A 23,965-nucleotide genomic window follows, 5' to 3' on the forward strand; every position below is an offset into this window, starting at 1 on the left:
TATTTAAGATGTGCGTTTACCACAATTATTATAAAAGACATGGTGTGCCCCTCCCCCCACCTTCTGGCAAATGCAGGACAAATGAAAAGTAAAGTGAAAAAATGCAACACTGCCTTATGCTCCCATAATTTAACACAAAAGGCAACGTTTCGACCCTACTGGGTCTTCTTCCAGGATTTAAACTGAGAATATGATTGACGACAACTTCTCATTCCCTCCCCCCCCACCCATTTTCCCTCATTTGAATGCTTGTGCATGAGCAGTGATTGACACGCAGTTAGACACCCCCCCCCTAGCTATGAGTGGTGAATCTGAACAGGGAGCGGTGCATTTTTGCAAAACCCACCCCAGGCTGTAGGTGGCGCCAGAGGAGCCGACCTGCTTCATGTAGTTCTACTGGAACTTAGAGGCAGTTTCAGCCAATATGACAGAAAGTTAGTTCGATAAATCTTACCTACTGCATCTTTAGTAACAAATGCATGGACTAGTTAATATACCAGAGGACCTTTATATTAACTTTAGTCCCTCCCAAATTAAGACATTTGTAGCTGGTGCTACGACCCGCCTACAGACCACTTCGGACTCTGTTGCTCCCCCGCGCTCCGTCGCTAAATGTTTAACATATGACACAGAACTGACCCTTCGCTGCAACACAAATATATTTATTCACACACAATGAGGCATATTTTCATATGGCACTTCACATCTACAACAGGTCTACAAAATGAATTTTACAAGAAATTCCAGGTGCAGCCGCAACGACATTGGTGCGTCTGCCCCGTTTCTGATACCGTGGCGGAACAGGTTTTACCCTGGGGGGGTCGCCAATACAAAATCCACATAGAGGATACACTGATTCCACTGAAAGAAATAATTTCAGCATCTAAAGTATTAGTTTGATAATTTTATGAAACAGTGAAAAGCATCCTAATCAGACATTTTTAAACCCTCTATTGTGTTTGATGAATGATTAATGCTCGTTAGATGAAGATTCATGACATCAGTATGCGCTGTACTGGATTAAATCCTCCGTTACTTTCCCATCGAACGTGTTCATCTTTTTTGTGAACTTTGCCGCTCACCTTTCTCACTTTGTTGTTGTTTTTCCATTCAGTGTTCATCTCGAAATTCAAGATCCTGTCAGATGGGGAAAAGCACGGCAGCGACGTCCCGGGGCGGAGCTCAAAGGAGGCGGAGGGATATGAGCAACCAAGGGAAGACGGAGATCAAGACACAAAAGGCCCACAAGGCACTGCTGGAGAGGACGGAGAGGAAGAGGAGGAAGGAGAGGACGGCAGAGAAGGGAAGGTAGAAGCTTTCTTGGATGAGGACGGAGACCTGGACATCACACATCGGTGGGGAAACACTCTGGTTCAGTTACTAGTTTTAGTCCACGGAAATTGTATTTTAGTCTCTCTGTAGTCATGCAATCCTATTTAATCCAGTCAATATAGTATTAGTACTAATATGTACATTACATACATATATGTACGTAATATGTACTAGGTACATTTGGTATGTGGCACGAGGTGAACCGGCAGAGCTCCAGCTGCCAGACCCTCAGCCTCCCCAGCCAAGTCTCACCCCCCCACCCGACCCAGCTTCCCCATGTCTATACGTCCACTCTGTAAAGTGTAAAACATGATTTCTGTTATTGGTGCATTATTTGAACGAAGGTGTGTATTCAGCGATGCACGGACCTCCCAGTCCCAGACTGAGCCACTCCTGTGTGGTCTGCCTCCACCCTGCTCGGACCAGAGCTCCAGTCCATCCGACTCCTGATGTCATCTGCTTGTGCTCCAGTACGCTGGCTCCGGGCTGGAGGAGTGGCGCCACCTACTGCCTGTCCCACAATATGGCATTCATGTTTGTTTAAAGGACAATTAGGGGTTTCATGCTAAATGTGACCAGTTTCAAGTGCCCATATTAGGAAAAAATACTTTTTCTGGGATTTGGGGTGTTATGGGGGGTTGTGTCTCTGGTGCTTCCACATGCATACACATTTAGAAAAAAACTATCCCTGCTGTTTTGAGTGAGATCTGGTTACTGAATGTCCTCTGTCTTCAGTGTCCGGGTGACCTGTTCAACATCTGCACGGCTTTCTACGTCACTAGAGACGAGGTGGCTAACCGTAGCATGCTAGCTCGTTCTCAATGGCAAAACACTGCTCCAACAGCCACTAGTTGACCAGAATCTCCAAAAGAACTACTTCCTGTCCCTGTTCTACATCCTGTCCCTGTTGTGCAGGTATCCCACAAGGGGCCCTGGTCTAGAAGAAGTCCCCCAGCTAATCCTGCCCAAAGCTGGAGAAAGAGTTATCTAGCTGATGGGATCTTACAGAGCTACTGAGCATGTGCAGCTCCCAACAAAGATAGGATAGAAGGGAGATGTATAAGAAACAAAAGGATAAGCTAAAATTCTCTCTAACTTAATTACTTGGTAAAACAAAACACAATTTTCACAGCACCCCTGCACCTAATGTCTCTATACAAGTCAAACCTGTTAAATGCTCAAAGGATACAGTATCAGTTTTTATATCTCAACCCTGGCCCGCTTCCTCACACTCACACACTGAAGCAAACAAATCTGGTCTGGCAGCTGTCCTCAGTCAGGCTCTTTATACTGGCGGCACACTTCAGCGGCAGTCCTTGATTGGCCCTTCAGTTGTGTAGGTGGCACCAATCGGCATGCACAACCAGGAAAACACACACACACACACACACACACACACACACACACAGGAGGGTACCGATAGCTCATTTTCACAGAAGTTATGCTGAGTAAAAATTGCAACTTCCAAAGATGCTTTTCATGCTCTTCTTCTGACTCCCCAGGCCCAGGAAAACCCCTAAGGAGCCCAGTGGCCGAGACCTGGTCTGTCCCATCATTCTCCAACAGTCCAACCCTGTCCTGGAAGAAGAAGAGGACAACACGGAGGATGAAGCCGATAGATCCTTCGACATTATAAAGATTGGTAAGAGCCTACATTTACGTTTTTGTTTTCTTTATATTACTTTCAGATGCAGGGAGAAACTTTCATTCTGAGCTATGTCACACAGAAAGAAGGTGAAAATATGCAACAGTGCTCCATTTTGGTCATTGCCTTGGATGTGGGATGCAGGCCTGCCTCAGTCCACGGTAACTCAGCTCAATTTAATTTATAGAAATCATAACCAGATTTGGTGCAACAATCACAAAGAAAAACCTTTTAGGCCGAAAACTCGGACAGACCCAGGCTGGTGGTGGGCGGCGTCCGCCACTGACACCGATATACAGATATGGAGAAATATGATTCATAATAATAGCAGTTGGTATGATGCACTGTGGCAATTATAGTAACACTAAAGAGAATAGAACAATGACAAGAAATATTAGAACACTACTACACGTTTTGAGCTAGGTCATTTTCCAGAGAGTAAAAGTACAAGTGGTTGCCATGGAGACCTGCTTGTGTGTCTCGGGGGCGTCCTCTGCTGAGCCCCTGCAGACTTGAGCCGTGTACCCCAACAATGATTCCAGGGTTAGGGTTATACGTCCTGTTGGGATCTGACACTGTATATAAAGTTAAATTGAATATAATATCATATAATACTGTTGATGCATGACTCCAATCTGTTTCCAGAGCACACCATGGCCACGACCCTGGAGGACGTTGGCAAACAGGTCAGTCATATTTATCTCCTCAACATTTTGTCCGTGTGTCTGTCTGTTTCATTTAGTGTTAATAATTCATACTGTTTATTGATCCCCAGTGGGGAAATTACAATTTCCACTCTGTTTTGTTAATAATCACTAGACATGCTCAGGAGCTAGTCATGCACAAAGGGAGAGATAGATGTCCGAGTGAGTGACCAGCGCCTTGCTCAAGAGCACCTGGCAGTGCCCGGGACAACTGTTGTCTAATTATGATTATATATTTATGTATTGTTACGGATCCCCTCGAAAACGAGATGCTGCATGTCAAGGGGTAACTCTTAATGAAGACGTTTTCTTAACAATTTTATCAATATGTTTCTCCAATATTTCAGTGAGTGAGCCCCAGATTGATAAAAAAACTGTTGTAGAAGGAATTTTTGCACATCATTTGGGCTAAAAAGCCAACAAGGGGGGTGCTAATTGGCGGTTGGCGGTTGGTGGTACAGACGTGTGTGTGTGTGTGTGTGTGTGTGTGTGTGTGTGTGTGTGTGTGTGTGTTCTGCTCCCCCCAGGTGTGGCGGGGGGCGTTTCCTCTTGGTGACTTATCCTCTCGAGCGCTCTGTTCAGCGGGGCCACAGTCTTAGAGCTGGGCGCGGGGACGGGCTTAACCAGCATCGTCACGGCAACCATAGCCAAAAGGGTCTACTGCACAGGTACGATGCCATCGAGCAACTGTCCCAATGAAAACCTCACACGTGGTCAGCTGATGGGTTTTTGGGAAGAACGAGAGGAACCTGTAGAGAAGTAGAGACCCGAGGGGTTAAATCGCGTCCCCTTTACAGTCAGTGAACCTTAGTCAAGGTAACTTTATTATCCCCAAGGGGGAATTTGAATTACAGCCAGCAGTAACAATATCTTATCAAACCACAACAATAAACACAACCACAGTACAGCATCATTTAAATAGAATTTACAGAGTATCATTAACAATGGTAATAACCGCCGGGGTTTGTTCTGCATCGTGGCAGACTACATCTGCGCCCGGGTGGCAGCAGCCTGAATTCATCCCACAAAGGAGGACTAGGATCAGCCAGTGTCAGGTTCAGGACACTTTACCTCATTAAATAAACACGGTCAAGCAAGAAAACGAGACGCAGACGGTAATGAGCAGTTAATAGACAATTGCAAGAGGGAAGGTCACGCGAGGAGCCTCCTACCTGCGGCGAAGCTCTGGGAGACTTCGACACTTTCTCTGCAACTCTATCCCTCTATTCCCAATTGTTGATACTGGATGACATCTGTTATTTGGGTTATGCCTACGTTGAGAAGAACCAGGGCAAAGTGCAGGTCGCTTGGGCGAAGTGTACTCTGAGTGACCTCCGAAGCTAAGATATGTACTGCTTGTGATATACAACAGCGAGACATTTACGACCTCTCGTAAGACACAGCAGCAACGCAGGAAAAAGAGGGAGAGCAAAGAGAAACACAGGTTTGTTAAATGTGCATATAATAAGCATTAAAGATATATACGACAAGCAAGATATGAATATATAATAAGCATGAAAGTTATAATATTTTAAGACACTACTACAGAGAAATATGAAGTAAAAGGCTTATAAAAATGAATTTCTCTGTCAGCCGGGATGGCTCTCGCCTTCTTCAACGATCTGGCCTTATACAGGTCGTGTAGGTCATTTAAGGGTGTGGCAACAATTTTGCTGCACACCTTCACAATACCTTGCATGCGGTTTCCCTGTTTAATGGAAAGTGACCCGTGCCAGCAGATGAAAGAGAAAGTAAGAACTGATTCAATAAAACAGGAATAAAACCTTTTCATAAAAACAGTGTCGACATTAAAACTGCGAAGCTTCCGGAGAAAAGTGCATGCGCTGATGTGCTTTTTTACACCCGGCATCAACCTGGGACTCAGAGCCCAGTTTACTGTCCATCACAGTCCCAAGGTATTTGTACCGCTGCACAAGTCCAACTGGCTGGTTGTCCATTACAACAGGGGGAACGACCGTGGGAATTCTCCTGAAGTCGACGCACATCTCTTTCGTTTTTGCCACATTCATGTTTAAAAAGGAGGCTTTGCACCGGTCAGTAAAATCCTCCACTACAGGACCGTGTTCAGAGTCGTCACTGCTGGGCAGCGACACAGTGACCGAGTCCTCCGCCAATTTAATAATGTGGCGCCGTTCATGACGGCTTTGGCACGCATTTGTGTATAAAACAAATAAAAGAGGGGGGAGGACACAGCCCTGGGGGGGACCCAGTAGAAGAGAAAATGGTATCTGATAAAACACCGTATCAATGTTATGAGTGTTCTTCAACCTGTCTGCTAAAACATACACGGCAAAACAAAGACAAGCCTTTTGACCGACGTCTTACTGTTTGGGATGCATTGCTGGAATACCGTCTTTTGTTTTGCAGATGTGGGAGAGGACCTTCTCGGCATGTGCAAGAGAAATGTAACATTGAATAGACACATGCTGGAGCCTGCAGGTGAGGTCCCAAAGCCGGATTACTCTCTTTCTGTCCTTCATTTCCTTCTCAATTCTTTCCAGTTCCTGCTAATACCGTGGACAATGTCGCTGCATCTCGTGGATATGGAATTCCATCTCATTGAGTTTTACTAGGAGACATTCTCCCCCTCCCAAACCCATTGACTTCGCACGTCAGTAATCCAACTTCATCCACCATCTTGACCTATTCAACAATAGTTAAAAGGCTGTTTTTTATCTTGGGTCTAATTCCCACACTGGAGTTTATATTATTATACAGTATATGTAAATGTAAATGGACTGTTCTTATGTATTTCTTCTCATCATAACGACTACTCAAAGCTCTGTAACATAGTCCAAGAACCATTCCCCATTCACACACATTCACACACTGTGGCCGAGGCTGCCGTACAGGTGCCACCTGCTCATCAGATACACACTCACGCACGTTAAAAGTCAAAGTTAAAGTATCTTTATTAATCTCCCTGAGGAAAAATTAGTTTTGGACACTGAGTAACATCGCTGCAAGAGTTACAACAGACACACAGCACAACAAGCACAGGGTTAAAACCATTAAAAGACAAATGTACAGTAAACATATGGGCTATATGTATAATATATGTATAATAGATGGGCTTCTCAAAGAGCTGTGCAAACGACCTTACAATCACTCAATCCTACTTCCATACGCTTCCATGCACTCAGTCTTAGTAAAAATAAAAAAATGTCATGCATTCATTCATAAATCATAGTCACAGATATACATTACAGAATTCATAGTCATACGTTCATCGCTGCTCTTATTGAGCTTAACTGCGAGAGGAACAAATGATATAACAGTTTTAAAATACTGCAGAAATATATTTTCACCCTGTACCACGTGAGAGTCATCAGTCAGGATGGTCTTAGCCGGCCTGACTGCTGCCTGATGCGGGTTTACAGGTGCAGGTGTTCCCAGAACTTTGCCTGCCGTGAAAACCAGATTCAAAATCAGAGTTTTATATTTTACTGTCAAATTCCCATCCCAGCTGGTAATACCATACCGAAGAACTGACGCTAGTGTTGCTCTGTAGAAGATTAGCATGATATTCTTACAGACCCCAAACACTCTAAGCCGGGGCAAAAAGAGGAGACGCTGATGAGTTCTGGGACAGACGTTGTTACATGTGTCCACCAACTCTGGTCCTTGTCAATATACACTCCTAGATATTTAAAGGAGAACACCTGCTTGATGTTATGACCATAGATGGCTACAGGGCTCTGGTCTCCAGCTGATTTGGGGTAGGGGGTCTACCAGCATTTCCAGAGTTTTGCTTGTGTTACTATGAAGCTGGTGTGAATCACACAAACTTGTCTACAGCAGCTTGGTGGACGCTTGTATTGCTTTCTTTAGTAAAACTTAGAAGGACAGTGTCATCTGAGAATGTGACTCTATGTTGGATTGGCTCAGAGCTGATGCAGTCATTGGTATACAATGTAAACAAACAAGGTGAACTGACACACCCTTGGGGTGGGGGGGGGGGACGCCAGTGCTGCACACTGCTGGATCAGACGGGGCGGAGTTAAACTTCACCCGCTGTGGCCTGTTTGACAAGAAAGAGTGATCCCACGTGCTTAGAAAGGGATTTACATGTAACTGAATAAATTCCTAAGCATGATGTCTGGCTGAAAAGAGAACGCAGGAAGAAGAAAGCAGAGTCTGGCATATGCAACAAGACGTTCAAGGTGCATTATTGTTGATATCCCATCACTTTTATTTTAATTTTTCTGTGTAGGAGAATTGGTTTCTATCTAACATGTGATCCACATCAGCATGGAGTTTCTCTGTCATAAGCCTCTCCATTGATTTAAAACCAGTAGAGGTGATAGCCACCGGCCGATAATCATTGGGATGGAATAATAGATTGGCGTAGTAATACTAGATTTTTTCCCACAGTTTTGGTACTGTGTGTGTGTCCATAGAGCGCTGGGATAGTGTAAGCCAGGCTGGTGACAGTTCTTCTGTGAAGGTTTTTAAAAGAGAAGCAGACGGGTTACCAGGGCCTGTAGTTGGTTGGATTTATTTTAAACACCTTAGTAACAGTGTGCGGTTCATGTATGATTGTGTCCAAGTTCACATTACAAATGACATTCTCTAACACTACAGCACATTCCCTTACACTGTCATTGTTAAAACGCATGTAGTCACTCTAATCACTGCACTCTCTCTCTCTCTCAAGTAAGCAAAACTCACTACATATTATGCCTTTTAAAAATGGTCTTTTATTTGAAAGGGTTTGAATACTTAATATATTGCTTGGCGTTATCATCCTCCCTTGGCCATTTCACATATTTCTGAACTTTATTTAATTTTTTTTATAATCCCTCTGATTATAAAACCCCTCTGAGGTGCCCTGCAGCACAGGTGCCCCTCAGGGTACGGTGCTCTCCCCCTTCCTTTTCACCCTCTACACCTCGGACTACACACACAACACCACCCACTGCCACATCCAGAAGTTCTCTGATGACACAGCCGTTGTTGGTTGTGTCTCTGAGGGGAACGACCTGGACCACAGGTCGGTTATCAGGGACTTTGTCAGCTGGTGTGAGCTCAACCAGCTTCAGCTCAACACCAGCAAGACAAAGGAGAAGATCGTCGACTTCAGGAGGAAAACATCCCACTTCTCACCGGTGAGCATCCAGGGATCGGACATTGAGGTAGTAGAGAGCTCCAGGTTCCTGGGTGTTCACCTGAACAATAAACTGAACTGGACTGACCACACCAATTGCCACTTACAAGAAGGGCCGAGTCCTCCATCTGCTGAGGAGACTCAGGTCTTTGGAGTGTGCAGGACTCTCCTCAGGACTTTTTATGACTCTGTGGTGGCTCTGCCATCCTTTATGCTTGGTTCTGCTGGGGGGGGTCTCAAGCGCGGGAACGGGACAGGAGCAGACTCAATAAACTGATCAGGAGAGCGAGCTCTGTCCTGGACTGTCCATAGAGAAAGTAAGGGAGAGGAGGATGTTAGCTAAGCTGACATCCATCATGGACAACACCTCCCACCCCCTACATGACACTGTGGGGTCCCTGAGTAGCTCCTTCAGCAGCAGACTGATACCCCCCCCCAGGTCCTTCACCCCGGCCGCTGGCAGACTCTCCAACACCTGCACCACCTGATAGTGTTGTAGTTTCTGTTCCTGTTTTTCATTTAATCCACACACTCTGTATAACTTTATCTGTATTTATATTTTTTGATAACAAGTACTTCATTTTTACATATTATTCATGGTCACTGGTGAATATAACTTATATTATGGTTACCTGCTTTTGCTTTATAACTTTAATTACATATTCAATTTAATTTTAAAGTCACTTACTTACACTGCAATATTGTTTTTTGTACTATGGCAACCGCACTTTACTTTACAAAACCTTTATTAGACGCCACTTTACTCCAGTCTTCCTTCTGCACATCGTCTATTGTTTGTTTGCCTGTCTTTCTTGTGTTTACTTGTTTGTTTTTTTGCTGTTATTGTTGAGAATGCTACTGTAACTAAGGAATTTTCCCGCTGTGGGATGGATAAAGTATTATCTTATCATATTTTTGTATTTAATTGTCTTTTTTTTTCTGCTTCTGATAATACATTGTAGCCTAAAAAGTAGCATATAAATTAAGTTGTTGTTGTTGTTATTATCTGGCTTAATGCTGTCTTTTCTGACAACCAGGCGGTGATGTCAGAGTGAGACAGTTGGATTGGCTCCAGCATGACCTCTGTACAGGTAACACTCTTCTTTTTCACCTTTTAATCCAGTAATGAAGACTTTGGGCTTTTTGGACAAAAAAGATATATAACACAGTAAAGGAAAGGGCAGTAGCCACAAAGTATAAAATGAGCACTTTAAGCAGTTTCCCCAGCCATCTCCAGGCATGGAACGTAATTAGTGTATAAATATTTCAGGGATGGATTGGGGGGGTGGGGGGGGGGGGGGGGGGGGGGGTATCACAGTCTCAACAAAAGAGGGAAAGAAAGGGAGGCTACTGCATGTATTGGCATTTTAGTGGTCTTCTGTATCTGTTACTTTTGTTTTTTTGGTGTTGACACAATGTTTCCTGCATATTTTCCAAATGAGCATGACAAAAGGATTAAAAACAACAACTATGGAATAACACCAAGCCTATGTCTGTGGCCTAAGACTTTACAAAGGAACAGAGCCTGCCTCTAATTATGTAATGTAAACACGAATAATGTTACGACCACATTTGTCAGCTAATACAATTTGTTTCGACTTCATATTAATGTCTTTCATTCGTAATTGTAATCCATACTCTTCCAGTCCTGATCTGATCGGAGTCCTTTAATATTGGGTCAAATCTGATACTTGCTATATATGTACAGTGTGTATATATATATATATATATATATATATATATATATATATATATATATATATATACATGTACCTATTGGCAGACGTTTTGCAGTGTTGAGTAATTGTATCTGACCCATTGACACAAGCATATGTGACCTTTACATCTTATTTATTCAAAACCCAAACCATTGTTTGACCTTGGAAAGTGCTTCTCTTCCCTTGTCTAATCTTGCAGATGATGACGTGGAGTTTAGGTGGACAGAGGAGGAAGTGGCAGATATGTACGACAACACTAAAATCATCATTGCTGCTGATGGTAGGTTATATGCAGCACAACGCCATGCTTTATTCAAAGGTTACTGAGCTGAAACAGAACCGTGGAAATAAATGACGAGTACTGTGATTTAAAGAGGCCTGAAGTGATTTTTCAATCATTCTTGTTCGTAGTTCCTTCCCTCTTTAGTTGTGCGGACATTCAGGAGTAGGTTGTGGTTGAGGGGGGTGGGTCTCCCCACCCTACCACCTGTGGTCTGCCTGTCAGGGAGTCAAGTGTCCGCATGCACAGCCCAGTGAGGGCTTTAATCCCAGGTCCTTGAGCCTTGGGGGGACAACGGCACTAACCTCCTTAGCTGTAGTACCTTACAGTAATGCAGCACCTTCCACCCAAATGTCTGTGCTGCCCCTACTGTGGCAGTGGTAAACGGCAAGAACCAATCTATTTGGCTTTGCTACTGTTATCCATCATTATGGCAGTATAGACGGGTGCAGAAAAGGTATGTAGTTGTAAAAAATAGCACATACAATGATGGAATAATGATCTTTTTTAAATCCCTTTTAAAGGGCGTAGGCTATGGTGGTTGGAGTGTTACCTCCCAACTCTCTGCATGGACAAACACACTGAGGAAGAGAATACTATGCCCTGTTAACTGTAATGCATATTGCAGCTCTAACTTTAGCCTTTAAAGCTGCATAATGAATCACAGAGCTACACACTATACACACATACATCAGAAGGGCAAATAAGCAGAATTCATATTAGGTTTCTTTTCTTTTGTAGTTTGCTACGATGACGATCTGACGGATGGCTTTTTCCGAACACTGTATCGACTCTGCAGTAACTTTCCTCGCACCTGCACAATCTTCATCTCCATAGAGAAAAGGTGAGGACAATCATTCCATCTCTCATCTGTAGACCCTGACACACCCACCCCCTTATCGGCAGTCCGGCAGTCGGGCATTGGGCCGGGACTGTGGGGCGGGTTTCAACCTAACCAGGAAAAAGAATGTTTCTACACTCAATGGGATAGACCTCCAACCAATCAGAGCAACGGATAGACCTCCAACCAATCAGAGCAACAGATAGACCTCCAACCAATCAGAGCAACGGATAGACCTCCAACCAATCAGAGCAACGGATAGACCTCCAACCAATCAGAGCAACAGATAGACCTCCAACCAATCAGAGCAACAGATAGACCTCCAACCAATCAGAGCAACGGATAGACCTCCAACCAATCAGAGCAACAGATAGACCTCCAACCAATCAGAGCAACATATAGACATCCAACCAATCAGAGCAACAGAGTATGTGACCTATGTTGAACTTTTGCCAATCCTGTAGGAAGGATGACAAAAACCTCTTTCTGATGGCCAAACGCCTCGATCTCCTCTAACAGACGCCATGGAGGAGTCTACACCTATCAGCTCTCCAGCGGCCGCCATCTTTGTCATCTGTCCATCATCATATAAAGCCCGCCCTGACAATCTGATTGGTCCAAACAGCTCTGGTTCGAGCATAGTTGTTCCACAAAGGATCAAGTCCAGATCGTAGACTTCATTCTATTAATTGATAATATACAGTCTATGGTCCAGACCGAACCTCCTGACCTTAAATGTTGTGGGCGGGGCTTAGTTCACTGGCATCCAAGCTGTTGTCTCTCTGTCTCTAATATAGTACATGGTAAAACAGTAAGCTTGTCTGCTCATTTTTGCCCACTCTGTTCCTCTGCTGTTCCCGGTAACACACACACTCACACATGCTGTCCCCTGTTGTCTTACAAGGATGAACTTCACCCTGCGACACATGGATGTTTCCTGCGATGCCTACAACCATTTCAGACACTGTCTGTCCCAGCTCCAGGCTCTGGTGGACGGATGCAGCTTCAGGGTGCAGCAGCTCCCATCTACCTGCGCACAGTTTCTTCTGTATGAACGCATAGAGCAACTGGTGAGGAAACCCCTCACACACACACACATCACACACCTTTAATATAAAACCTGAAATCATGGGGACAAAGTGCTGCTGTCCTACCCATGAGGACTGTGTGTAGACACACTCTGTGAAGACAGACGTAGGATTGAAGCTGCTGCTCTGCCCATGTACAGCCTGTGTACACATTGTGTGAAATTATGCGATTAAACACAAAGTGCAAGGCATTCCATTACCAATCTTAACTTTGTAGTCTTTATTTTCAGGAGCTGTGGAAGGTAACCGCCACTCCACTCCCATTGGACCAATGGTCTGATTCAGAGCCGGTTTTATCTGGACCTGGACCTGGACGTCCGAGCAGAAGTGACTCCAGCTAAAAGGTCAAGGCAACAACACCAGCTCCTATATAAGCAGCCACACAGTGGCGCTCATAAGTTATGAACCCCTGCTTACCAACAAAGGAATCAAAAAAATCTTCTTTTGGAAATTGATCTTAATGCCTTAATTACAGAAATAACAAAAAAGGACCCCAATTTTGTTTGTGAATGAATAATGTATTGTAAATACCTAGAGACTGGCATGGTGTTATTTCAGTTAGACTAACAGCTGTTTTGATTTGCATTGAGAGATGATTTTATGGAAAGTTCCCCATGCCGATCTCTAGGTATGGTGAAGGGTATGTGATGATGATGTGGGGGGGGGGGGTTATTTTAATTCCAAAGGCCAAGGGAACTTTATCAGGATGCATATTATCCTGATCCATGTAATAACTGGCCTTTAATAATACAAATCTGCCTGCCTCCATGGGAATTTAACAGCGGGGGGGGGGGGGGGGGGGGGGGGGGGGGGTATACTTATGACCCCTGGATTTTCAAGAACATTTATTTATTCACGATATATTATTTAACCACAAAGAAAATTGGGGTCCTTGAAGATCTTTCCTCACTTTTTAATTAAGGCATTATGATCAATTTCCAAAAGATGATTTTTTTTTTTTATTCCTCTTTTTAGTCAACTTTATCATGTGTTCATAAACTTATGCGCACCACTGTATAAGTTTCAAGACAGAAACAGGCTATTTATTTAAAATAAGTTCATCAGAGAGTTTTTTGAATGTTGCGCCGATGTTGAATAATGAATTTTTTTTGTGTATTCTGACATGAGCCAACTAGTTTTGTAGTTATTGAAAAGTAATGGACGGGAGTGGAATATCAGATAAAGCGGTAAACCGGACAAAGCGTTTTCCTCTGATTCGCCCGTTCACACACCCTTTCATCTCCTGAGGGGGGGCGGAGCCACCGTCCAAGGCGCTAGTTGCCCCCCGGGGGCAACTTGGGGTTCAGTGTCTTGCTCAAGGACAAGGAACAGACAACCTTTTGATTATAGGACGAGCCGCACTACCTTCTGAGCTGCAGATGCCCCAAACAGAGGGGTGTGTGTGTGTGTGTGTGTGTGTGTGTGTGAGATAAAAAAAGATGTCAAATAAAAATATTGCAGTACATCAATGTGCTTGTAATTTTTATTCTGGACCTGCACACATCAGGAAAAATGGCTGGTGGTGTGACGATTCCATGCAGAGGCATCAAATGACAGATTAGACATTGTCAGGTCCCAGCTTTCCAAAGGGGGGGGGGGGGGGGTGCAGGGGGGGTGCATGCTACAAAACTCAGCAGGGTGCCCAAACATTTGCAGACACCATTTTTTAGTATTCTGTTATTTTGAAAGTTTAAATTATTGAAATAAAATCTAACTTTTTGTGACATATTATACGAATGTCTAATCTGTCATTGGATGCTTTTGGGATTTTTCCATCTTTTCTTGGCTTCTTTATGCACATTAACATACATTTTTTACCTGGGGTGCCAACACTTTTGAGCCCCACTGTGGATAGAAGCAGCCACAGAGCACCATGTCATGGGACCTTTAACTCTGCAGCAAGCCCATGATTGGGTTAGAGTATTCAATATCTTGGTTTATAGATTTATGATAAATCAAAAAATCATGTTAAAAGAATTGAGACCTAATGTAAACATTTTAAGTTTAATTGATGATGACGTGTGTGGTCGGATTTCCATGCTGACAAAGAAGCATTATTTCACATATACAACCAACGCAGAGCATAAAAGGGTGAAAACCGTTTTTTAAAATCTTATGTTCCTATGATTTTGTGTCTAGGTGACTGATGGGAACAACAATCTTTGACATTGGTCCAGTAAAAACTGTTACTACTCTTCATAGCTGGTTCTGATCCCACACTCCGGTACAGTAGGTGGCGTCCTGCGCCTTGGTGTTGGTATGGAGCCGGCTAATGCAACTGAAGAAGGCGAGATGATCAGAGCCAGACCGTATTATGACATATCCATGAGACACAGCCTGCAGACGGAGACACACACTCACACTGCCGCCGTCCATCAGTCATCCTTCGCCGCGGGGATCGGATCGTGCTGCCGCCTCTGGACCCCCTCGGTAAGTGGCCTCCTCCGAGCCTCTGTCAGCCGCACACGGAGCTTCGTGAAGCGGCGTGTCTGCAGCTCCTGAGCCGCTGTCAGGGCGCTGCGGCGGCTGCTGACCCGTCGGAGCATCGGGATGCAGCGTCCGCGTCAGGGAGCGCAGTGACATAATAGTAATAGGTCGGCAAACACACTAACTGACCTATTAAAAAATATAATCCATAACTAATAACCCGTGCGCTGTGTGTTTACGTGTGTGTATGTATGGGTGTATGTGTGTGTGAGAGCCAGTCAGATCTAGTCGGAACCAGATTTTTTAGTAGACCAGAGAACAAAATCGAACAAACAAGCGTGTTTACAAGTGTGAAAAGAAATCATATTCAACAGCAGTCGGTCTCTAACGGTTCGATGTATCGCCTCCTCGCTGACAGACCGATGCGGTCTAACGGTAGCTGTACAGCAGCGGCTCCGGTGCTGGGCTTTACCATGGAATACCATTTTATTCAATTGTATGAAATGTATCAAATGTATAAAATAGCCTACAGCCTGAAATAAATACATGTGGCAATAAATAAAAAAAAGTCAATATTAAATGAGTCAATATTTAATAAATAGGCCCACATAATATGTATGACTACTTTTTATTTCAGTGGAATTTCTTTTCATATTGACACGGATTTATTTCCCTGTATTTATTTTCAGTTTTTATATTCAAATGAAGGGGCGTGGCCTCAGACCAAAAGCAACTAGCCAGAGGAAATGAAACATGAGCTCGGCAGATTGGTCTGGTTCCAGTTTAACTTGTCGAAGTGACTAATGGAACAACAATCTTGAATTAAAAGAGATCTCTGCAGTCTGCAGCGGAGAAACAAGCTGCAATGGAAGTTACTGGGATGATTGTTCAGCTTGTATTTACCTTCACAAAAGTGCTCGTTTTGCAGCTGACAGACTCAATCAATCACACAAAATTCTTTATATAACAATTAACAGCAACCAGCAGGTATCCAAAGTGCTTCACACCAGGAACCTAGCACAAAACAACACATCATACATTACATCATTAACATTTTTGTTAAAGAGTAAGATCTTTTTTTTAAAACTTAAAAACATCCGCCAAAATGTTTGCTAAACGCACCAGACCCCATGTAAATAAACCGTGATTTTAGCATCGTAATGTACACTTCATTCAAAGTCAACAGGAACAAAATACAATGGTGAAAAGCTGTTTTTGGTCGTCTTCCCAGTTTTCAAACTCTAGTTTTGGTTGAAGTAAACTCATAGGTTACTGATTTACATGTAAAAATACGTTGGCTCTGTACACACTAAAAGTACTGCTTTTTTAAATGGAGTCTGGTGGGTTTAGTGCTAGTGTGTTCCTGGTTAAACAGAAAGGTCTCAAAGAAGTTTTAAAGGTCCATGTATGCAGGGATCCTTTCCATAGTGTTGATGAGGGAGGGTCGCTGGTTCAAGTCCACATACGGACCAAAGTATGGTGGTGGACTGGCAGCTGGAGAGGGGCCAGTTCACCTCCTGGGCACTGCCAAGGTGCTCTTGAGCAAGGCACCGAACCCCCAACTGCTCGGGGCAGCCCCCCCCCACTCTGACATCTGTCCATTTAGTGCATGAATAGGTATTGAGCATGTGTGTGTAATTCAGGCCTGTGTGTAATAACGAGTAACAACAGAGTGTAAATTTTAATTTCCCCTTGTGGGATTAATAAAGTATACATTATTATTATTATTATTATTATTATTATTATTAATAAAAAAGGTTTAGTGAGTGAGTAATAAATCAAGTGAGAAGTGGCTCACTTTCTCATGGACTTCTACAGAAACAGACCTCCTTTTGCAACCGCACATGTCCCCCCCCGTAATTCAGACAGAATGCAGGTTTGAATGTTACATCATTTGCTAACTGTTGAACTTGCATTTACAAACTGATCGTTGTGTGTTCTCTGCATTTCAATCAGGAGAGACTTGTTTGCAGATATGCAAAGGTTTATTGTACATAAGCATCTTTAGAGCTTAGACAATACACCCCCCCCCCCCCCCCATTGGAGTCTAGACACTGGAGTCGACAGAGCGTCCAGCAGGAGGAAGACCCAGGATGCCTCTGGGTGCCGATGACTGGAGATGGAAGGGGGGTGGGGGGTGGAGGGTTGCACTCTTTGCCTGAAAGGATTGTGATTGTGGGAGCGTGGTAATGGCTCTGGCTGCTGAGTGAGAGCTCTGCTGATTGCTGATGCCGCTGCATGGAGAGCCCCAGTGTGCAGCTGCAGTTATTTAGCTTTAGGGCGCAATTCAAGTGACACACTCTTCATCCTGACTAACACACTCTGTTAAAGTGGTGATGAAAGGATGCACGATACACACATGGCAACAGATTGCCTAAAATGCTGTGATTAAGAACCATTGGAGCCATCCGCTTGGAAAATGTGGCTGACTTAGACTTCACTTGTTGTAAAAGTTATTATTTTAGATTTAGAACAAACTCCTCCTGCTCCAGATGTCTCACCGTGGTCAGAAAGAACAGGGGACACACTTCTCTCACTTGGACTCTAGAGTCGGTACTCGCTCCAGAGCTAATCACCGTCACTCTCTCACTTCTCCCTCCCTCTATCACCCACTCCCCCCCCCCCCACACACACACACACATGCATGCTTGATGCACACACCAGCGCACAAGCGTAAACACCGAGCCACTTAGGTAGGCTATGGTGAAAGCTCTGCGTGGAGCCTCCGCAATGTCTCCCCTTAAGTAATGACATCGAATGATGTCCAGAAAAGGTGGTCTCTGGTGTTTTTGTATGCGCATCATGCGGCGATGACAGTTTGCAATAGGCACCAATCTCACGCTTTTCCAGACTTTTCTTCTCCCTATGAGCGTGTGAGCTTCAGCTCTCCATGCTCCGCTGGGTGACAAGTCCCTAACTGGTTAAACGGAGAGATGTCAGAGTGATGCCCATGGAAAGGAGCCCGATACTGTCAGTGCCCAGCATACTTTGGTCTGTATGTGGACTTGAACAAGTGACCCTCCGGTTCCCAACCCAACTCAGTGAGCCCTGTACTGGACTCTAAAGGTAATATTCCTCTTTAATCCCAAGCATGCTGAACTTTGCATATACACACCCAGCTAGTCAGGATGAGCCTACTCAAACCTATTCCCAGACTATAAGGCAGCGTCCCTGCTGTCTGGTATCCCACACCGTAGCAGCAGGGCCCCTAGCTAGAGGGCCCCGTCTGTGCTTATAGAACAAGGGTTATTTCAGCATAACCTTTGACCCAGGCTCCGCCCTCTGGTGGACCCTGTGGGTGTAGTGGGTGAAGCCAGATGTATGAACGCCCTTAGCACCTTTGGGAGGCCGGTGGCGCGGTCTGGACCGGGGCACTCGAAGCATCACGCCCTCATCCTTGAAGAAAGAAGATCAGAGCAGTCTGTCGCTGAAGAGAAATAGGATGTCAGACAGTGACAACGTCGCCTAATGAACTAATATCACTAATAAATTGGCTGCACAGGTTTGCGTAGGCAAACCTTGAATGATGAATGTGAATATGTCACAGTACGGTCATAATATATCTATGGTTAGGACCACTGAAACTTTGAACACAGCATTTGAAAACCACTCTGATTCCAGACTCCCAGCTCAACGCTGTTGTCCTCCGTTGTGTGTTTAGATTCCAGCTCGTCCCGGTTCACACTGTGTCCCTCCATGTCCCTTTACATACCCCAACCCTCCCGGACATTGGAAGACGCAGTCTTGTGTAACCCTCACAGTCCAAACCAGTTTCATCCAGCTCATGAGCTGTTGCCAAGAAACCAGCTTGGGGAGGGCATGCATGCTTGTTTGTTTGCGCGTGTGTGTGTGTGTGTGTGTGTGTGTGAGTGTGTAAAGGCTCAGGGTTTCCTTTGCTGTGTGAATGCAGATACAGCTGGAGTGATCCTGTTCCTGGTGCCAGTATTACATAACGGCTCGGAAAAGAAAAGAGAGCCGACAGACATCCATTTCTTTGCCTCCCTGTTCCCATTTTTCTCTTTCATTTTTTCTTCTTCTTCTTTTGTCAAGAAAATACGTCAATTTTGTCATTCATTTAGCTAAAGTCACTTGTTATATAAACAGTTATGAATGACGTTTGAAGATATTGGGGAAATAGTTGGGCTGTTTCTGCACATTATGTCCATAAGAGGACAAGAATAAGAAAGTGAAGACAGACAGACAGACAGACAGACAGACAGACAGACAGATACCAATTTTTATTTCCATGTTGAGTCTAAGAGAGTTTGCTGACGTGTTAATTAATAAATGTTAATGCAAAGCCTTGGGCCACTGTTGCACTGTAGAGTACAGTCTTGGATTGGTACATATGAAGTATTACTCAAAAACAAGCACGTCTGTGGAAAATTATAATGCATTTTTAGTTTCAAGTTTACATTATTTTTTGGGGGCTTTTCCATTTTATTTGATAGTGACAGTGGATAGACAGGAAAGGGGGAGAGAAAGAGAGGGGGTGACACGCAGCAAAGGGCCGCAGGTCGGATTCTAACCTGGGCCGCTGCAGGACTCAGCCTACATGGGGCAAACACTCTTACTGGGAGGGGGGGGTGGGGGGTTCCCCATGGCTTCCATGGTTCATTCCCAGTCCTTTTTGTTTCGTAGTTCCTAATGAAACAAACTCAAGAGTGGACTGAGTGGACCACAGGAACAGAGACAAAAGAGAAATGGAACTTGTTTAGTTGGTGGACTCCACTTTATACATATTAATCCACTCTCTCTCTCTCTCTCTCTCTCTCTCTCTCTCTCTCTCTCTCTCTCTCCATAGGTGACTTGGTGAAGTTAGACCCTGAGGGCGAGTGCTGCCTCTCTCTGGCACTTCATCCCGTCTGTTGACAGTTCTTGTCATGGCGTCGTCCTTGATCGGCCGTCCCTTTGCTCTCTCCCTGCAGAAACACTTGTGGCTCAGTGGTCCAGGTAAACCCAGACTTCCACGTTTCAAACCGTTTCACCGGGTAATGACATCCAACTTTGCCGCGCGTTGACCTAGATCAGTGGGCATCCAGTTCCTTTACGAAATACTTCAGGACAGTTTGCTGTTGTTATGAATTACCTTTTGTGTCCTTTGGTCCTTCAGCCATTTTACAACTCTTATTCAAATAGTTTACTCAAAACCGGCTGTTAAGGCCACCTATGAGCCCTTTAACTTCCTGAATTATACTTAAAGTCTGTGTGATAAAGATGATCAAGTAACAGCAGAGTCTGAGACCATCGGTGAGATATATATATCTATATATATCTTTATATATATATATATAGATATATATATATATGTATATATGGGGCATTTTCAGCCTTTATTGACAGGACACCTTAAGACATGAAAGGAGAGGGGGGGTGGATGACAAGTAGCAAAGGGCCGCAGGTTGGAGTCTAACCCTGGCTCGCTGCGTCTATATATGGGTGCCTGCTCTACCAATTGAGCTATCCGGGCGCCTATCTGATTTTATTTATTTTTTATGCAAAGACTTGTGCCTATGCCTGATTTTAATGTAGCTCTTAGCCTTACTGGTGATTTCAAACCTTTTGGTTTTAAGTGAACTTGAGTATTTCTCATTTTGATGCATTTTCAATTAAATGCCACAACGAAGTCAATCTATTATTTCTGATGTTCCCAGGGATAGAAACCATGACACCATGTGTAGTGTAGTGAGAGCAGCGATGTGTAATCGGTGTAAATGTTTGACTGACCTAGGACGATGTGGTAATTAATACATGTGCATGCTTCTCAGAAGCTGCTGACTGACTCATGTCTCAAAGGTCTTCTCTCCTGGCAATCATCTATAGGCTGGTGTGTGTGTGGCTCACCACAACAACATACGCGTAGCTTAATATCATTGGGCCATATTTATCAGGACTCTGGGTCCATCAGCCCCCGTTCAAAACATGCCGACTGCTTGGCCTCCTGGATTGCTGCTTGCAGCTTTTTCCAGAACCATTGTACCCCATTATTTCCAAAAGGCTCCAAAGCACTTAATATGCAACTCAGCTGTTCTGTTGACCATTAAAGGTCCTATGACATGGTGCTTTAATATAGACCTACTGTAACTGAACCCTTAGTTGTCCCACTAATACTTATTGAAGTCCTTTTAGATAGACTTAGTGGTCCCTAATCGGATCTGAAGTCTCTTTTATATAGGCCTTAGTGGTCCCTATACTGTATCTGAAGTCTCTTTTATAGACCTTAGTGGTCCCTAATACGTATCTGAAGTCTCTCTTTATATAGACCTTAGTGGTCCCAATACTGTATCTGAAGTCTCTTTTAATAGGCCTTAGTGGTCCTAATACTGTATCTGAAGTTCTTTTATATAGACCTTAGTGGTCCCTATATGTATCTGAAGTCTCTTTTATATAGACCTTAGTGGTCCTAATACTGTATCTGAAGTCTCTATATAGACCTTAGTGGTCCATAATACCGTATCTGAAGTCTCTTTATATAAACTTAGTGGTCCCAAATACTGTATATCTGAAGTCTCTTTTATATAGGACTTAGTGGTCCCCTAATGTGTATCTGAAGTCTCTTTATATAGACCTTGGGTCCCCAATACTGCATCTGAAGACTCAAAACCATACTTTAACTTCAAAAGTTAAAGACCAGAGATTTCTGAAATTGAATGCAATGTTCATGCAAACCATAACCAGACCCTGATCCGATTCCCCCCCCAGGCTGTGACATGTCAGTAAGGCGGCACCACAGACCCAGGTGAGTTTGATTCAACGGACCCTCCATGAAGACTGCAGTTCTGGACCCGATCACAAGAATACACACACAACACACAACACACACACACACACACACACACACACACACACACACAACACACACCACACACACACACACACACACACACATCAGTACACACTCTCTCTCTTCCTGTGTTATTACTAAACATTTTTTCTTCTCTAGGAGCTGACAAAACAGCTGGGAGAGATCCAGGTGAGGGGTGTGTGTGTCTGTGTGTGCGCGTGTGTGTGTGGGCGTGCATGCGTGTTCTTGTTTAACTATATTTGTGGGGTCCAACATCCAGGAATACAGTGTACTCAGGAGTGGGGGAAAAAATCGATACCGCATAGTATTGCAATATTTTCTGTGGCAATACTGTACTGACACACAGGAGCCAAGTATGGATCTTTTATTATATATTACATATTATATATGTGTTGGTCAGTTTGTCCCATTTTGCAGCAATAACATTGAAGTGATGTGATCAAACAGGGAAATGTTTCTTTTTAGATGAAACAGATGTTGATAAGTTTCCTTTTGGGGACAAAATATGAAATTGGGAAAAATTAGAAGTTGGAAAAAAGGTAGTAAATTAAATAAATATATTGCAGAATATTGCCAATGTTTAAAATCACAATAATATCGAATTGTGGAATAGGTATCGTGATGATATCGTATCGTGAGGCCTCTGGTGACTAACAGACTGTAACAGACTGTAACAGACTATAACAGACTGTAACAGACTACAACAGACTGTAACAGACTATAACAGACTGTAACAGACTGTAGCAGACTGTAACGGTCTATAACAGACTGTAACAGACTGTAACAGACTATACAGACTGTAACAGACTGTAACAGACTGTAACAGACTGTAACAGACTATAGCAGACTATAACAGACTATAACAGACTATAACAGACTATAACAGACTATAACAGACTATAACAGACTGTAACAGACTGTAACAGACTATAACAGACTGTAACAGACTGTAACAGACTATAACAGACTATAACAGACTATAACAGACTGTAACAGACTGTAACAGACTGTAACAGACTATAGCAGACTGTAACAGACTAACAGACTATAACACTACAGACTGTAACAGACTGAACAGACTGTAAAAGAAGTAAAAGACTATAACAGACTGTAACGACTGTACAGACTGTAACAGATATAACAGACTACAGTAAACGGACTGTAACAGACTCATAACAGACTGTAACAGACTGTAACAGACTGTACAGACTAACGGACTGTAAGGACTGTAACGGACTATAACGGACTGTAACAGATGTAACGACGTGTAACAGACTATAGCAAGACTGTAACAGACTGTAACAGACTGATACGGACTGTACGACGTAACCAGACTATAGCAGACTGTAACAGACTGTAGCAGACTATAGCACGACTGTAACAGATAGGGTTGGTACGACGAGCTTACTCCACGAGACGAGACACATCACGAGATTGGGTTCACGAGAACGAGCGAGACGAGATTTAAAAAAAGAAATTAAAGAAATCCTTGATGAAATATATGAATGGAAAATGTTTTTATTCAACTGAAAAATCACAAAATGCAAAACAATTTGTGTTGTACACTGTTATTTGAAAAAAATAAACAGTAAAATAAAATAAATGTGTAAATAACAGAAAAATAACACTTTAATGCAAACAGTAAGTGTATCAAAACCAAAGTACCTCTTCCTTAAAACTACAAGTGCAAACAGAAACAATTTTAAAATTTTTTTTAATGTTTCGTCCGCGGGTGCAGTAGTTAGTAGAGAGCTGTGGTGGTGCTGGAAGTGTTTTTGGTTAGTGCTCTGTTAGCCGCGGTATACAGCATTTTTTTCTTACAATGTTACATATTGTGTTCGTCTTGTCTGTACTCTTTCGCCGTTTATCATTCCGCAGGAAAACCAAAAGTTGCCACACAAATGTTTAAAAGTGGCAGGGGGATCTCAATAGTAATTTCACGCTCCACATAGCTGACATCACAGGCCTCACGAGACAACTTTTCACCTCGACAGAAA

At 43.5% G+C, this 23,965-nt stretch overlaps 2 protein-coding genes and 1 long non-coding RNA gene across 3 annotated transcripts in view; 2 read left to right on the top strand and 1 right to left on the bottom strand.

Annotated features, from left to right (window-relative positions):
* mettl22 (methyltransferase 22, Kin17 lysine) overlaps positions 1-13,392 on the top strand; it is a 24,165-nt gene extending 10,773 nt beyond the window's left edge. Inside the window, 11 exon segments of the mRNA XM_032538321.1 lie at positions 1,115-1,355; positions 2,835-2,974; positions 3,623-3,663; positions 4,209-4,236; positions 4,239-4,349; positions 6,070-6,141; positions 9,847-9,900; positions 10,727-10,807; positions 11,549-11,651; positions 12,553-12,718; positions 12,967-13,392. Coding sequence (XP_032394212.1) covers positions 1,115-1,355; positions 2,835-2,974; positions 3,623-3,663; positions 4,209-4,236; positions 4,239-4,349; positions 6,070-6,141; positions 9,847-9,900; positions 10,727-10,807; positions 11,549-11,651; positions 12,553-12,718; positions 12,967-13,077 — 1,148 coding nt within the window. The 3' untranslated portion in view covers positions 13,078-13,392.
* Positions 13,393-14,915: 1,523 nt separating this feature from the next.
* Positions 14,916-23,965, top strand: part of abat (4-aminobutyrate aminotransferase) — a 29,308-nt gene continuing 20,258 nt past the window's right edge. The window contains 5 exon segments of the mRNA XM_032538368.1: positions 14,916-15,166; positions 19,968-20,122; positions 21,871-21,910; positions 21,912-21,958; positions 22,105-22,136. Of these exon segments, the coding sequence (XP_032394259.1) occupies positions 20,047-20,122; positions 21,871-21,910; positions 21,912-21,958; positions 22,105-22,136 (195 nt within the window). The 5' untranslated portion in view covers positions 14,916-15,166; positions 19,968-20,046.
* LOC116703569 (uncharacterized) lies at positions 17,653-18,999 on the bottom strand. Its single transcript, XR_004335453.1, has 2 exons — positions 18,682-18,999; positions 17,653-18,590 (listed from the first exon to the last, which is right to left on the bottom strand). It is a non-coding gene; the product is annotated as an uncharacterized LOC116703569 (long non-coding RNA).

This window comes from Etheostoma spectabile, chromosome 15, assembly GCF_008692095.1.
Source record: "Etheostoma spectabile isolate EspeVRDwgs_2016 chromosome 15, UIUC_Espe_1.0, whole genome shotgun sequence".
Classification (NCBI taxonomy): domain Eukaryota; kingdom Metazoa; phylum Chordata; class Actinopteri; order Perciformes; family Percidae; genus Etheostoma; species Etheostoma spectabile.